General features: G+C 41.7%; 1 protein-coding gene across 1 annotated transcript in view; it reads right to left on the bottom strand.

Moving 5' to 3' along the window:
- rictora (RPTOR independent companion of MTOR, complex 2 a) overlaps positions 1-14,799 on the bottom strand; it is a 211,528-nt gene that overhangs the window by 69,080 nt on the left and 127,649 nt on the right. The window contains exons 12-17 of the mRNA XM_048594179.1: positions 13,564-13,651; positions 8,325-8,415; positions 5,938-6,004; positions 2,970-3,050; positions 2,350-2,450; positions 504-669 (exon numbers count right to left, since the gene is read on the bottom strand). Coding sequence (XP_048450136.1) covers positions 504-669; positions 2,350-2,450; positions 2,970-3,050; positions 5,938-6,004; positions 8,325-8,415; positions 13,564-13,651 — 594 coding nt within the window. The remainder of the gene's footprint in view (positions 1-503; positions 670-2,349; positions 2,451-2,969; positions 3,051-5,937; positions 6,005-8,324; positions 8,416-13,563; positions 13,652-14,799) is intronic.

Here is a 14,799-nt window from a genome sequence, read left to right on the forward strand (position 1 = left end):
TGCTGGAGAGAACTATGGAATAGTATTCTCAATTTTGGTACAAGGCCACAAATATTGGTAAGCTGGTCTTTCAGGACTGACTCAGCAGTGTGCATCTTTGCCTTTTTGGGGTACCAAAGACAGATGTTGGCCAGTCCATTCAGCTTTGTTCCAATTCCTTTTTGCAACAGTTTGACAAGTAAGAAATTTTATCTTACAGACTTCACCATGCCCCTCTCGCCAATGGTCAATAATTCTGCTAGCAAGTGCCCTGCACCTGATTGTGGAACATCAATACTGATTTACTTCTTTAGCAAACATCGGTACGCCAAAAATATTAATTATTAAAATGGTCCTTTGTCAAAATTGCTCACTCAGGCAACAGATGAAACTGCATTATGTCAAAATATGTACAAAACTCAATTTCAGTTGCCACTGAAGATTAACAGAAGCGTTGACCAGTGACCTGATTTTCACATTTCCAATATCTCGCATCATGTGTACAAAGTGATCTACAATATTACCTTTAATATAAAGATGTCTTTCTGAACACGGAAGTGGTGATCCCGCTTTTGATTAGTGGAGCCATTTTTGTGTGTGATGTGATCCAAGTACAGGCTGTAAGGTTTTGCACCTCGCTTCTTCATTTCATGAAAACGCTTCAGACAGTTCACAGCTGCACTGGCTCGCCTGTTCATAAGTCAATAATAGATCTAAATTAGAGGAAAATAGCCATAAGCTTGATAAGCCCTGCCATGGGCCTTACCCAATTGGAATTGAATATACCAGAGAGGGAAGAAATCTCAATCATATGACCAAAATCAAATTTGCCTTTAGTCATCATTTTCCTGAACTTTACTCCTACTCCAAATACACTGTCCTTCACAGGGACAGTGGCTCAGTGGTTACCACTGTTGCCTCACAGCACCAGGGACCCAGGTTTGATTCTACCCTCGGGTGACAGTCTGTGTGGACTTTGCACATTCTCCCTGTGTCTGCGTGGGTTTCCTCCCACAGTCCAAAGATGTGCAGGTTAGGTGGATTGGAGGGATGCTGTTCAGAGAGTTGGTGGACTTGATGGGCCAAATGGCCTAATTCCACACTGTAGGGATTCTGTGACATGTTGGTGTCAACTTTTTGCTGGAAGAATTCACAAAAATTGTTTTCCTTAAAATAATATTCATTCCTGTTGGCCTTATCAGCTTCCTGTTTTTCCACTGTCAGGCCTGCTCGTGCACAGACAAACTAGGTGAAAAGGAATATTCATTCCTGTCTGCCATTGGTGGAAAGATCAAGAATCCAGCAGAAGTAGATTTAAAATGATTAGCAAAAAGAATCAAAGGTAAGTTGAGGATTTTTTTTAAACTGTAAGAATAGTTAGGATCTGGAGTATATTATCTGGAGGGGTGATTGATTTAATCATGACTTTCAAAAGAGAGTTGAATATGCACATGAAGGGAAGAAAAGGTCAGGGTGAGCCAATTGGACTTGGTAAATTACTGGTCAGAGCCAGCAGGGGCTCAACTAGCGAAATGGTCTCTTTCTGTGCTGTAAGCCATCTATGATTCCATGGTATTATACTATCTGTGCAAGTCAGTGTCTAGACCTGCAAAGATATAGAAAACAGACAGTAAAAGGGAAGCATTCAGTTCCACCTAATACAATGTACCCAGCTCCAAACTATAATGACACAACAATGGCCAGTATCAGAATAAAGATGGTAACAGCGATGAAGGTATAATTTTTTTTGATATGCTAGACATACACAACTGCTGTATAAATGGCTCCTATGTGGACAATGAGAGCCTTTTGTAGACATGACAAAAGCTGCCATACAGTTTGAGTTTACCATTGAGGATGTTGCTTCTTGCTGGGGTACAGCTCACTCATAGTCCATTAGCCTTCCATCATCTGAAACAACTTTGCAAGTAACACTGCAGGCATCCCCACCAGATAGCAACAGTGGCAGCATCAAAGCAGGTCCTTGTTAACTCTGCATGTTCTTTCCTGCAGGGGTTACTGGACAGCAGTCACAAGCAGGAATCCTAGCTGAAAACTCTCGCCCTCAATTCCATTTCTCCATTTTAAGCATCCTCAAGCCAACAAGGAGATCTTCAATTTCAGCAACTTTTGACTTGCGTATGTCAGTAGCAGAATAGATAATACATATAATAAATAGCTCCCTTGAAAAAACATCCACTTAGTGTGTACCAGGACAATAATTCACGCAGATAATATCAGTGTCACAACTTTTAAATATCATAGACAGTAACTATAATTGCACCAATGGCTTTGTTTTGCATCACCTCGCTTGAACCATGACATGCATACTGCATTGCTTGGTGTGAGTGGGGAAAATACAATACTTACAACCGCTTTTCCTGAGCGATATCAAAGGAAGCTGCCATGTTCATGAGGGTTGGTAAACAATGCAAGTGGTGGCTGTAGGTGTACGGCAGGATAGTATTTGCCTATATGAAAAATAAACAGATGTTTATCCTGGCTACATCACAGATAGTTTATGTGAAACTTCAGTGCAGTGAAATGCCGAGATATTAAACTTCTGCCCGGTCAGGATATTAAAAGAGTGATTAGGAAAGATTGCCAAGTGCCCTGGCTAACATAAATCTTTCAGCCAACAGCAGTAAAACTGGTCACCTGCAGTAAGTCCAACTTGGTAACCAGATATTATTCATCCCATGGCTGCTTTTTATGACTATGCAGTTGTAAAGAAACACAATAAAATAATTTATGGAAAGCGTAACATCACATTTCAGACCCTATAAAAACCAAGGTGCTTCTGTCATATTCTAAGGTCTTTTATCTGTCTCTAGTAACCAGATGCTACTGTCCATTGTGGTCAGGACTAGGAAGGTTAGTGCCTGGCTAGTTAAAGGACACATTATAAGACCAGAAAGACAGTGTCAGGCTGTTTAGAAGAGACTAATGTTAGGAATAGAGAGATAGTCTCAAATCAGTTTCACTCTTACCATGTGCAAGAGCTCGCCTAGCAGGATGGTGGCCCGCACAGATACATTATCATTGCTGCTTGTTAGCACATCAACTAGACTCTAAGGAAAGAGATAGGATGAATTACAATAGTGAAAAAATCAAAACAAAAACAAGAATGGGCAGTTGCTTTACTGCAGGCCAAGCACATCGCTCACTCAGAAAGCTCTAGCTTAATAGGAAAAAATCTCCCTCTATACCAACTGCACCTGGTACTTGGGACACATTTATTGACTAATATAATCTAACACCATATTGTTGGCTATCTGGCAACATGGAGTGCACTGCTTGTTATCGTTAAGTTTCCTGCATATTAATGGCAAACTAACATCACAGATCAATAATTAGTTACAACTTAAATACAACCTAGTCCTACTGCTTCAAATAAACTACTTATGCTTAAGGTAAACTCAATCCAAATTTGCGAATAGTTTCCAGTCTGAACTCATTCACAAATATGTTAGTCTCTTTTCAAACGACCGAAAGCCCCTGCAATTCACTCCAGAGGCACTCACAATGCCAAACAGAACACAGTACAGAATATTCTGCTTATAGCTTATTTGGTGACACTATCCCTTCATTCAGATCGTTGCAGGTTCAAAAATCACTCCAGAGATGAGCAGAAAATTATAGGTGGTCACTGCATAGCAATACGGACTGAGCGTTACACTGTCAGAGGTCAGACGTTCTAGAATGAGACAGAAAATTGAGGACCATCTACTGTCAGCTGGATGGAAAAGATCCTATTACTAGCCACAGCATTCTGCGTCAATCTTTATCCCTAACTTAAAATAAGGAAACAAATTATCTGATCATTATCACATTGTTGCTTGAGAAGGGAGTTTGGTCTGTGCAAACTGACTGTTCTATTTTCTGCACTGCAAGTGACTACACATCAAAAACATTTCATTGGCTACAAATACCCTACATAATTGCAAGTACTTCTTTATCTACTGCGATACAGAACTGCAATTTATCTGAGGAAGGGTCACCAGACCCAAAACGTTAACTCTGTTTTCTCCTCCACAGATGCTGCCAGACCTGCTGAGTTTTTCCAGCAACTTTGTTTTTGTTCCTGCAATTTATCTACATAGGTGGTCACATGGTTCTTGTCACTGGACTTGTAATCCCAAACTTTAGGCTGACGTTCTGGGGTCAGAGGACTGGAACCCACCACGACAGCACAGTGGCTCAGTGGTTAGCACTGCTGCCTCACAGCGCCAGGGACCAGGGTTCGATTCCACCCTCAGGCAACTGTCTGTGTGGAGCTTGCACATTATCCACATATCTGCATGGATTTCCTCTAGCTGTTCCAGTTTCATCCCACAGTCCAAAGATGTGCAGGCCAGGCGGATTAGCCATGCTAAATTGCCCATTGTATCCAGGGATGTGCAGGCTAGGTGGATTAGCTATGGGGAATGCAAGGTTACAGGGATAGGGTAGAGGGAGTAGGTCTGGCTGGGATGCTCTTCGGAGGGTCGGTGTGGACTCGATGGGCCGAATGGCCTTCTTCCGCATAACAGGGATTCTATGATAACAGAATTCAAAACGAATTCAAAATCTGGAAACAGAAGTCACCTTAATGCTGACCACGCAACCAGTGTCAATTATTGTAAAAGCCATCTTTTCATTAATGTCTTTTATGGAAAGAAATATGCCACTCTTACTTGGCTGGTCTACATATGACTACAGATCCACAGCAATGTAATGACTCTTAACTGCCTTCTGTACAGCTGGGATGGGCAATAACTTGTGGCCTAGCAAGCAATGTCCACATTTCATGACCAATTTAAAATAAATATATTAGAATTTGGATTTGCGCTACTAGCACATAGATTTTGGTCAGTATCTGAAGGGGTTTAATGATTACCTTGTATGTATGTCTGTAGTTATGGTGATTTATTTCTTAAAGAAAGGTCTTAGACAGTTTATGAAAGCTAATAGGAATTTGTTTTCATTGATAGAGTTTTAATGAGTGAACAAAGTATCAGTCGGGCATTAAGCTTTCAGTTTAGAAGGTCAGAGATTTATTTTCCTTTTGCATTTCAGTTTGGCAGTTTGCCAAAATATTAGCTGAAGCAAATAGTTGTTCCTGAGAAAGGGAGCTAATTAGAACTGTTAAGAGTTTACCTTAGTATAAGAAGCTCAGTTTTGAAATTCCAGACCAGAAATGTTTGGTTAAAATCTTGAAAGGGTTATTTGGTCCTGAGAAAGTCTCAGTCTCGTTGTACAAGGATGAGGCTATCAGATTCTCAAGATGAGAAACTGAAGCCACAGTTAAATTAAGTAGTGATGGAGAAGGAAATTCTCTCTGGTGTGAGTATTTAAATGAGGGTCTTTGGGATTAATGGAATTGTAATTTAAATGAATTAGAATTAGAATCCCTACAGTGTGGAAACAGGCCCTTCGGCCCAACAAGTCCACACCGAACCTCAGAGCATCCCACCCAGATCCATCCCCCTATGACCCACCTAATACACACCCTCTACCTCCCTGAACACTACGGGCAATTTAGCATGGCCAATCCGCCTAACCTGCACATCTTTGGACTGTGGGAGGAAACCGGAGCACCCGGAGGAAACCCACGCAGACACGGGGAGAATGTGCAAACTCCACACAGACAGTCGCCCGAGGCTGGAATCGAACCCAGGTCCCTGGCGCTGTGAGGCAGCAGTGCTAACCACTGCTGCCACCGTGTCGCCCGTTGTGCTTTGAAATCTTTGGACTTGTGTTTCTTTTGTGCAATAAATTTCTGTTTTGATTGTCAAAAATGAAATGTATGGTACTGCATGCTTGTATTTTTATGAAGGACCACCTTAGTAAAACAAAAAATAAAAATCCATCAAGCCAGTTCTCAGTTTAGGATTGATTTATCCTGTAATGACATCAGCTGAGTTTGTAACAGTACATATGCATCAAAATAAACTTTTTCCCTAAAATAATTGTTACCTCCAGGAGTCCATTGTTGATGAATGCAGATAGCACAAGTGCCAAATAGTTATCCATCAAATCAGGCCTGGAAAAGATGATTCATAAATATATCACTTCAAGTGAATTAAAACTACTAACGATCCTGATTTATGATTAATGTGATCCCCCTCTCACCTCAAAAATCCACATCTCAAAAAGAAGACGTACACTATACAACATCTCACAGGATGCCTTGTTGTCACTTTGCACCCGTACGCCACACATGCACATTTTACAAAATGGGAATCTATGGGATTATACATGCTTTTGGGCGTTTGGTACACTTGCCTTTATTGGTAAGTGCATTAAGTATAAAAAGGGGGACATCATGTTGCGGCTGTACAGGACATTGGTTCAGTCACTTTTGGAATTCTGCATGCAATTCTGGTCTCCCTGCTATAGGAAAGATGGTGTGAAACTTGAAAGGGTTCAGAATAGATTTACGAGGATGTTGCCAGGGTTGGAGGGTTTGAGCTATAGGGAGAGGCTGAATAGGCTGGGGCTATTTTCCCTGGAGCGTGGGAGACTGAGGGGTGACATTATAGAGGTTTATAAAATCATGAGGGTCATGGATAGGGTGAACAAACAATGTCTCTTTCCCGGGGTGGGGCAATCCAAAACTAGACGGCATAGGTTTAAGATAAGAGGGCAAAGCTTTAAAAGGGACCTAAGGGGCAACTTTTTCACACACACAATGGTGTGTGTATGGAATGAGCAGCCAGAGGATGTGGTGGATGCTGGTACAATTACAACATTTAAAAGGCACCTGGATAGGTATATGAATAGTTGCATGAAAAGTTCCATACCCATGAAGATGGCTCAACTGTGATCTAGGGTTCATGTCGCACTACACACTGTTCTGTACCCGTAAAATCTTCCCTGCTGTCCTGTTTTGTCATCATCACATTTACTAATTGTTATGATCTTTCTACCTTAATTAGCTTGTACACTTTTGGATTACTTATTACTTTGGTTAGACCCTCGATGGGGAGGTGCCATAGATTTGGGCAGACAAGGTCAGAAACCATACGACACCAGGTTATAATCCAACAGAGATAGCAAGAACTGCAGATGCTGGAATCAGAGGCCACACAGCAGGCCAGGCAGCAACAGAAGAGCAGGGAAGTCGACGTTTTGGGTCCCGATCCGAAACGTCAACTTCCCTGCTCCTCTGATGCTGCCTGGCCTACTGTGTTCCTCCAGCTACATATCATACAGTTCAACAGGTTTATTTGAAAACGCAAGCTTTCGGAGCCTCACTACTTCTTCAGGTGTTAGTGAGAGAGGTGGAATCAGACACAATTTATAAGTAAAAGATGAGGATGTACTAAACAAACCTAAGATGCTGTTAAATCTTTAATTAGTTAGAAGGTTTTAATTGACTAATGTGTATATTTAAATCCCTGAATTTCTTTCAAGGCATTGCCCTGAGAGAACTAAAGGTTTTATCAGTGTAAAGAAGAGGTGATATTTTAGGTCAGACAATGCATGTTAGGTTGTGAGGCCTTGTTTAGAATCTGTTTGTGTTTTGGTTTGGAGTCAGACCGGTTTTATTCCACATGTAGGAATTAATAAAATGCCACATTGACTGACTGTCTATAAATTGGGTGCTTTTTGAACAAAATAGAATGCATCTGCAAATACAAATTCATCCCATAGACTTGCCTGTGTGCGTGGAAGTGGGTGGGGGAGCACGCGCACAGGAGAGAGGGAGGGAGAGCATGTGCCCGCGCAGGAGACAGCATGCGAGCGTGCATGCGCAAGCGAGAGAGCGCACGAGCGTGTGTGTACCACTCTTGATTACCCGCAGAGACTAATTATTTGGCCTGTCAACTTTCCACTCACACCATTTGTATGATCTTTTGATCTTTCTGCCTACAAATTTGCCTGTATGCTTTTCTCTCACTTCACCTGACAAAGGGGCAATGCTCCGAAAACTTGTATTTCAAATAAACCTGTTGAACTATTACCTAGTGTTGTCTGATTTATGACTTTGTCCACCCCAGTCCAACACCAGCACTTCAACATCATGTTAAACACAACAGATTATATTTCAACATGAAAGAGTTGAAAGAACTTCACATGCACTGACACGAGGCCACAGAAGAGATTGTGTTGTCTCTGGCAGAAGAGCTGTGCTGCTTACAGGACATTAGTGAAATCAATTATAAAGTAAAAGCCTTATCAAAACAGCACTTGAATCACACAGCTCCAAAATCTCATGGTACTTCACACAGAATAAATTGCCTTCAAGTGCATTGACATTCCAGGGTTAAATAAGGACGACACTTTGCAAATACGTAGGGTGAAGTCCCTAGCCTCAGTCAAGTACATCCAACAACTGCACATATAACGGAGTCACATACCTGGACCGGGCTCGATGTGGGAGAATGGTTTTAGCTTCAGCTGCTACAAATCCATCTGAAAGACGCCAGGAGTCCTGGAACCTGCTGGGATCTGGCAGGTTGAGAGGGAATAGAAAGTGCAAAATACAATGTAGGAAATTATGTAATGAGAAAGGTTCCATTCAGCCCAACAAGTATGCATTTTACATTGGCTATGCAGCCTGTACTTGGGTAACACAGGGAATAACTTCAGTTAACAGGTCAAAAGAAACTCAAGAATGCAGAAGTCATTGACAATAGTAACAATTACAGGATGATATAGGGAGACTGATGAAACAGACAGAAGTATCATGCACCACATTCTAGTGGAGCGCAAAGAAAGGCTATTAGATAGCATATTAAAGGGGGAACAGGAACAGACATTTGGGTATACTTTCATAACTGAAGTTGAGAAGGCTATTAACTATTATTTTTATTAATTGAGGTACAGAATACTAAAGCTCAGGAAATTATGCTGAACTTTTATAAAGCAGGGGAGGGGGACTAATTGAAAGCTTAACCAGATTCAGCGCAGATATGACAGGCCAAATGGTTTCTTCTGTACCATTCTATGATCTTTCCAGCTTCTCTTCATTTATAAGCTGTAACTTTAATTCCCAAGACTGATCATGGTCATTTGTTACTTCTTAAATTTACCTTGCCTTCTATTTTAGCCAATTATGTTGCTGTCATACATTGTGAGTTTTGACCTTTCATTCAGGTTTGTTAAAGGGAGTTCAAGTCTTCACTTAAGTGCAGCTGATGCTGCTCTCCAGCAGAGGGTAGCAATGATGAAGTAATGGTTTGAACTATACAATGTCTGAATATTTTTAGATTCTTTAGCAGAATTTCAGTGCTGCAGCAAATTTATTTCCAAATATCGTACAATCTCCCTCAAGGATTTTTTCTTGCTTTAAATTATTTTTGGCATTTGATGTATTTGCTACCTGTGTCAAATTGTAGTCAACTATGTACGGGAGGAACGAAAATGTCACCGAGATAATGGTGTCTTGACAAAGAGAGAGGGGTATTTTGAATATCCTTCAGATTTGGCAGTCAGAACTTCATTTATTTTAAAATTATCCTCCTCAGTCACTTTACCCCAACGTATCACCAGGGGTCAGTGGATAGTAACCAGAAGCAGAAATCTGGCTGATAGCTTTCTCCCTCTCTGCCTTGGGATACTGAGACCATTCCTGGCGGCAAATCAGCTTAACTGCTTTTAACCAGGATCTTATTGGACCTGATCTGTAAAAGCCAAAGCCACGTGGAATATCGAAGTTGTGATGACAGGGGACAGTAGATTAACTATATGGCACAAGACTGGTAGCCCAGATGTTAAATTTGTTAATTCAATCATTTGGTAACCTCATCAGCTAATACAAATGCATCCATCTATGACGGAATTGGTAACAGTGGCCATTGCACAGTCCTTGTGGAGACAAAGTCCCGCCTTCACATTGAGAATAACATCCACTGTGTTGTGTGGCGCTATTACCGTGCTAAATGGGACAGACTTCGAACGGATCTAGCAACTCAAGACGGGGCATCCATGAGGCGCTGTGGGCCATCAACAGCAGTAGAATTGTACTCCAGCACAATCTGTAACCTCACAACCTGGCATATCCCCCACTCAATCATTACCATCAAGCCAGGGTTTCAACATTGGTTCAATGCAGAGTGCAGGTGGGCATGCCAGGAGCTGCACCAGGCATATCTAAAGATGAGGTGTCAACCTGATGAAGCCACCAAACAGAACTGCTTGCATGCCAAACAGCATAAGCATCAAGTGCTAGACAGAGCTAAGCAATCCCACAACCAACGGATCAGATCTAAGTTTCGTTGTCCTACCACATTCAGTCGTGAATGGTGGTGGATGATTAAACAACTCATTGGAGGAGGATACTCGACAAATATCCCCATCCTCAATGATGGAAGAGCCCAGCACATCAGTGCAAAAGATAAGGCTCAAGCTTTAGTAGCAATCTTCAAACCTGGCATGTAACAAGGTGGTCATGGTTGTTGGAGGTCAGTCATCTCATCTCCGGGATATCTTTGCAGGAGTTCCACAGGGTAGTGTCCTCGGCTCAACCATCTTCAGCTGCTTTATCAATGACCTTCCCTCCATCAGAAGGCCAAAATTGGGGGGGGATGTTCAATTGATAATTGTACAATGTTCAGCACCATTTGTGACTCCTCAGATACTAAAGCAGTCCATGTTCAAATGCAACAAGATCTGGCAAAATCTAGGCTTGGGCTGAGAAGTGGCAAGTAACATTCGCACCAGACAAATGCCAGCATATAACCACCACCAATAAGAGACAATCTAATCACTGCCCCTTGACATTCAATGATGTTACCATCACTGAATCCCCCATAAATACAGTGGCTACAAGTGCATGTCAGAGGCTAGGAACACTGCAGCACGTAACTGACCTCCTGACTCCCCAAAGCCATCTACAAGGCACAAATCAGGAGTGTGATGGAATACTCCCCACTGGTCTGGATGGGTGCAGACCCAACGCTCAAGAAGCTTGACACCATCCAGGACAAAGCAGCCTGCTTGATCAGCAACGCAGACATAAACAACCTCTCCCTCTACCACCAACGCTCAGTACACACTGCTGCTATTGCCTACAAGATGCACTGCAGAAATTCACCAAAAATCCTCAGACAGCACCTTCCAAACCCAGGACCACTTCCATTTAGAAAGACAAGGGTAACAGATACATGGGAATACTGCCACCTTCAAGTTCCCATCCAAGCCACTCACCATCCTGACAGTTCCTTCATTGTTGCTGGGTCAAAATCCTGGAATTCCTTCCCTAAGGGCATTGTGGGTCAACCCACAGCAGGTGGACTGCAGCGGTTCAAGAAGGCAGCTCACCCCCACCTTTTCAAGGGGCAACTAGGTATGGGCAATGAATACTGGCCAGCCAGCGAAGCCCACGTCCCAGAAATGGATATAAAAAAGTTAAATTTATGCAGCTAACCTTTTTCTTAAAAAAAAATCACAGAACAGAAACCTGATGATTGACAAGGGCACGGCAGTAGATATTATCTACATGGCAGCCTGATACAAAAGGTGATGTGATCTGCGGAGAGCAGGTAAGATGGATACAGAACTTGGTGTGCAGGTCCACAGTTCCCTCAAAGTAGCAACACAAGTGGGTAATGTGGTCAAGAAGGCATATAGCATGCTTGCCTTCAATTGTTGAGGCAAAAATTGGCCAGTCATGTTGCAGCTGTATTGAACTTCACTTTGGCTACATTTGGAATATTGTGTTCAATCTGGTCACCACACTACAATGATGATGTGGAGGTTTTGGAGAGGGTTTATCAAGGTATTGCCTAGTCTGGAGGATATTAGCTATGAGGACAGATTGGATAGACTTGGTTTGTTTTCACTCAAACATCGAAGACTGAGAGGCAACCTGAGCTTACAAAATTATAAGAGGCATAGATAGAATGGATAGTCGGAGTCTTTTTCCCCAGAGTAGAAATGTCAATTACTAGGGGACATAGATTTAAGGTAAAAGGGAGGCAAGTTTAAAGGAGATTTGAGAGGCAAGTTTTTTTTCAAACAGAGAATGGTAAGTGCCTCGAATGTGCTGCCAGAGGTGGTGGTGGACGTAGATACAACAGCAGTGTTTAAGAGGCATCTTGACAGATATATGAATAGGTAGAGAATAGAGAGATATGGACAGCGTACAGACAAAAGATTTTTAAACTCTGGTTTTAAACTTCCGGTTTTCCTTCGTAGTGGAATGTATATGGGGTCGAGTTTAATGTGTTTATTAATAGCATGCTTCGTGGAGTGCCATGCTTCCAGGAATTCTCGTGCTTGTCTCTGCCTAGCCTGTCCCAGGATCTTGGTGTTGTCCCAGTCGAAGATTTTCAGTTTAGAAAGGTATGTGTCAGCATAGTCTTGGTAGGTCAAATGGCATTGTTCCTGTGCTGTACTATTCTTTGTTTGTTCTTTGTTATACCTATTAGGATTAGTCTGCATGTGATATCAGTTCCACAGTATGTAGTTGTCTCCAAATACCTGAGAGAAAAAAATTGCTGGCTGAGAATTATCACCTAGCTGTGAACAGAAAGCAACAGCCAGCAACTTGATTTTCAACACGAACTTAATCATTGACGTATGAGGGAAGATTGACTAGGTTAGGATTGTTTTCACTTGAGTTCAGACGAATGAGTGGGTGGATCTCACAGACTTATAAAATTCTAACAGGACTAATCGGGTAAATGCAGGGAGGAAGTTTCCAATGGCGGGTGTGTCCAGAACCAGGGATCACAGTATGAGGATTTGGGGTAGACCATTTAGGACAGAGATGAGGAGACACTTCTTCACTCAAAGAGTGGTGAGCCTGTGGGATTCATTACCACAGGAAGTAGTTGATGCTAAAATATTGAATGTATTCAAGAGATGGCTAGATATAGCACTTGGGGTGAATGGGATCAAAGGTTATGGGGAGAAAGCAGGATTAGGCTATTGAGTTGGACGATTAGCAGACTCAAAAAGCCGAATGGCCTCCTCCTGTTCCTATCTTCTGTGTTTTTATTTTACTCCACGGGACTGGTCACTGATCTACGATCATGTGAAATGGTAACTCCTAACTTGCTCTAGCAAGGGGATATGCTTCTGAATAAACACCACCTCTGCGTGCTTTCTTACTGTCTAAGTACTGCCAAAAATAGCACTGGGAAGTTCTTCTTCCACCTATTAGAAGCAACTTGCATTTATATAGCACCTTTAATGTAGCTAAAATGTCTAAATCACAAAAAAAAAATCCAATCTCTGAACTTGCATTGTTTAGTTTACAGTGTATCTGCCAAATGTAGAACTCCAATAAAAAGGCTTCCCACAGATGAACAAGTATGTACCAACAGGCACTGAATCATACATGCAGATCTTTACTTTAATCAGCCTGTAAACAGTTTTCAGCATCTGTGAAGGAAAAAACAGAGTTAACGTTTTGAGTCCGGTGACTCTTCCTCATAACTCTCACGGACCCGAAATGTTAACTCTGTTTTTTCCCTCACACATGCTGCCTGACCTGTTGAGCTTTTCCAGCAATGTTGTTTTTGCTCCTGATTTACAGCACCTGCAGTTCTTTCGGTTTTTATTCACTAACGAAGGAGTGGGTTCAGCCGATTAGAGTACCTCATTCCTTCCATGTGTGATGATCAAGTGACAATGAGAATGTTCACCCACCTACACTGAATAGAGCTTCAGAAAAGTCCTGCGTTGTCACAGGGATAGGGAGACGGAAGATATCGTACAGCACCTCTAGCAGACCACGCTGTCAAAATGAGAAAGAGGGGGAGGAAAGTGTTAATTTTCAAATATTTTTCGTCAAGAAGCTCTGGCAACCCATATCAGCAGTACAAGCACTGATGAACCATTTAATGTAGTCACCCAATTCTCAGCAAAGTTAAAAAACAAAGAAAAGGTCCAACAGACCCAAAAGTTTTTGACAGATGAACACACTTTTTTTAACTTCACCTATTCAAATTTTCATGTAATAAACACAACCGCATCATAAAGCCACATATAGATGTCTGATTTAATGTCCCTGGTGTTTAAATTATTGCACAAGGATTATCTCAGAGTGAAAAAAATTCCCCACTCTGTATTGTCCAATTCTCATTCTGGACTCATCTCTTGCCGCTATCTAAAACTTTCACAATTCTCTGCCGTATGACTAATCCTCTCAATGCTCTTTGCTTTTCCTTTCAATTCAATAATGTAGTTAATTTCCTTAATTATCCATGGATAATTCACCCTTCTTGTAGAGACAAATGACTTGTCTTCCTGCTCTGGCAGTGATTTATCCTTGGTTTCTTTCAGTTTATTGCTGCCCCCTTGGTGATATCATCCAAACGACAAAATTAGTTTTCACATGTACAATAATGAAATTCCACTTTACTTAGCATCACATCTCTTGACTTCTTCACTGCTGTTGAAGTACAAGACTGCTTATCTAACATTCAATATGGGATGAGATCAAATTTCTTCCAATTAAACAGTGGGAAGACTGAAGCTATTCACTTTGATCCCTACTCCAAACTCTGTCCCTCTCCCTGACAATAATCCCAGATTTAAGCAGCAAAAACAGAAATTGCTGGAGAAACTCAGTAGGTCTGGCAGCATCTGCAGAGAGAAAGGAGAGTTAATGTTTTCAGTCTAGTAACCTTTCTTCAGAACCAAGTAATCTGTTGACAATCTCTTTCCCATTTGACCCACAGATGAACTTCAGACCATATATTTGTGCCACTATTTATACGGCTACTTCCAACAGCATATTGTGCCTCAAAAAGAGAAATTGCTGGAGAAATTCAGTAGATCAGGCAGCAAGCATAGAGAGAAAGCAGAGTTAATGTATTGTGGCCTGTGACTGTGTTGTCAGCCCTGCTGAGTTTCTCCAGCAATTTCTGTTTTTGTTTCAGA

The sequence above is a fragment of the Rhincodon typus genome, chromosome 3 (genome assembly GCF_021869965.1).
Source record: "Rhincodon typus isolate 14 chromosome 3, sRhiTyp1.1, whole genome shotgun sequence".
NCBI classification, from domain to species: domain Eukaryota; kingdom Metazoa; phylum Chordata; class Chondrichthyes; order Orectolobiformes; family Rhincodontidae; genus Rhincodon; species Rhincodon typus.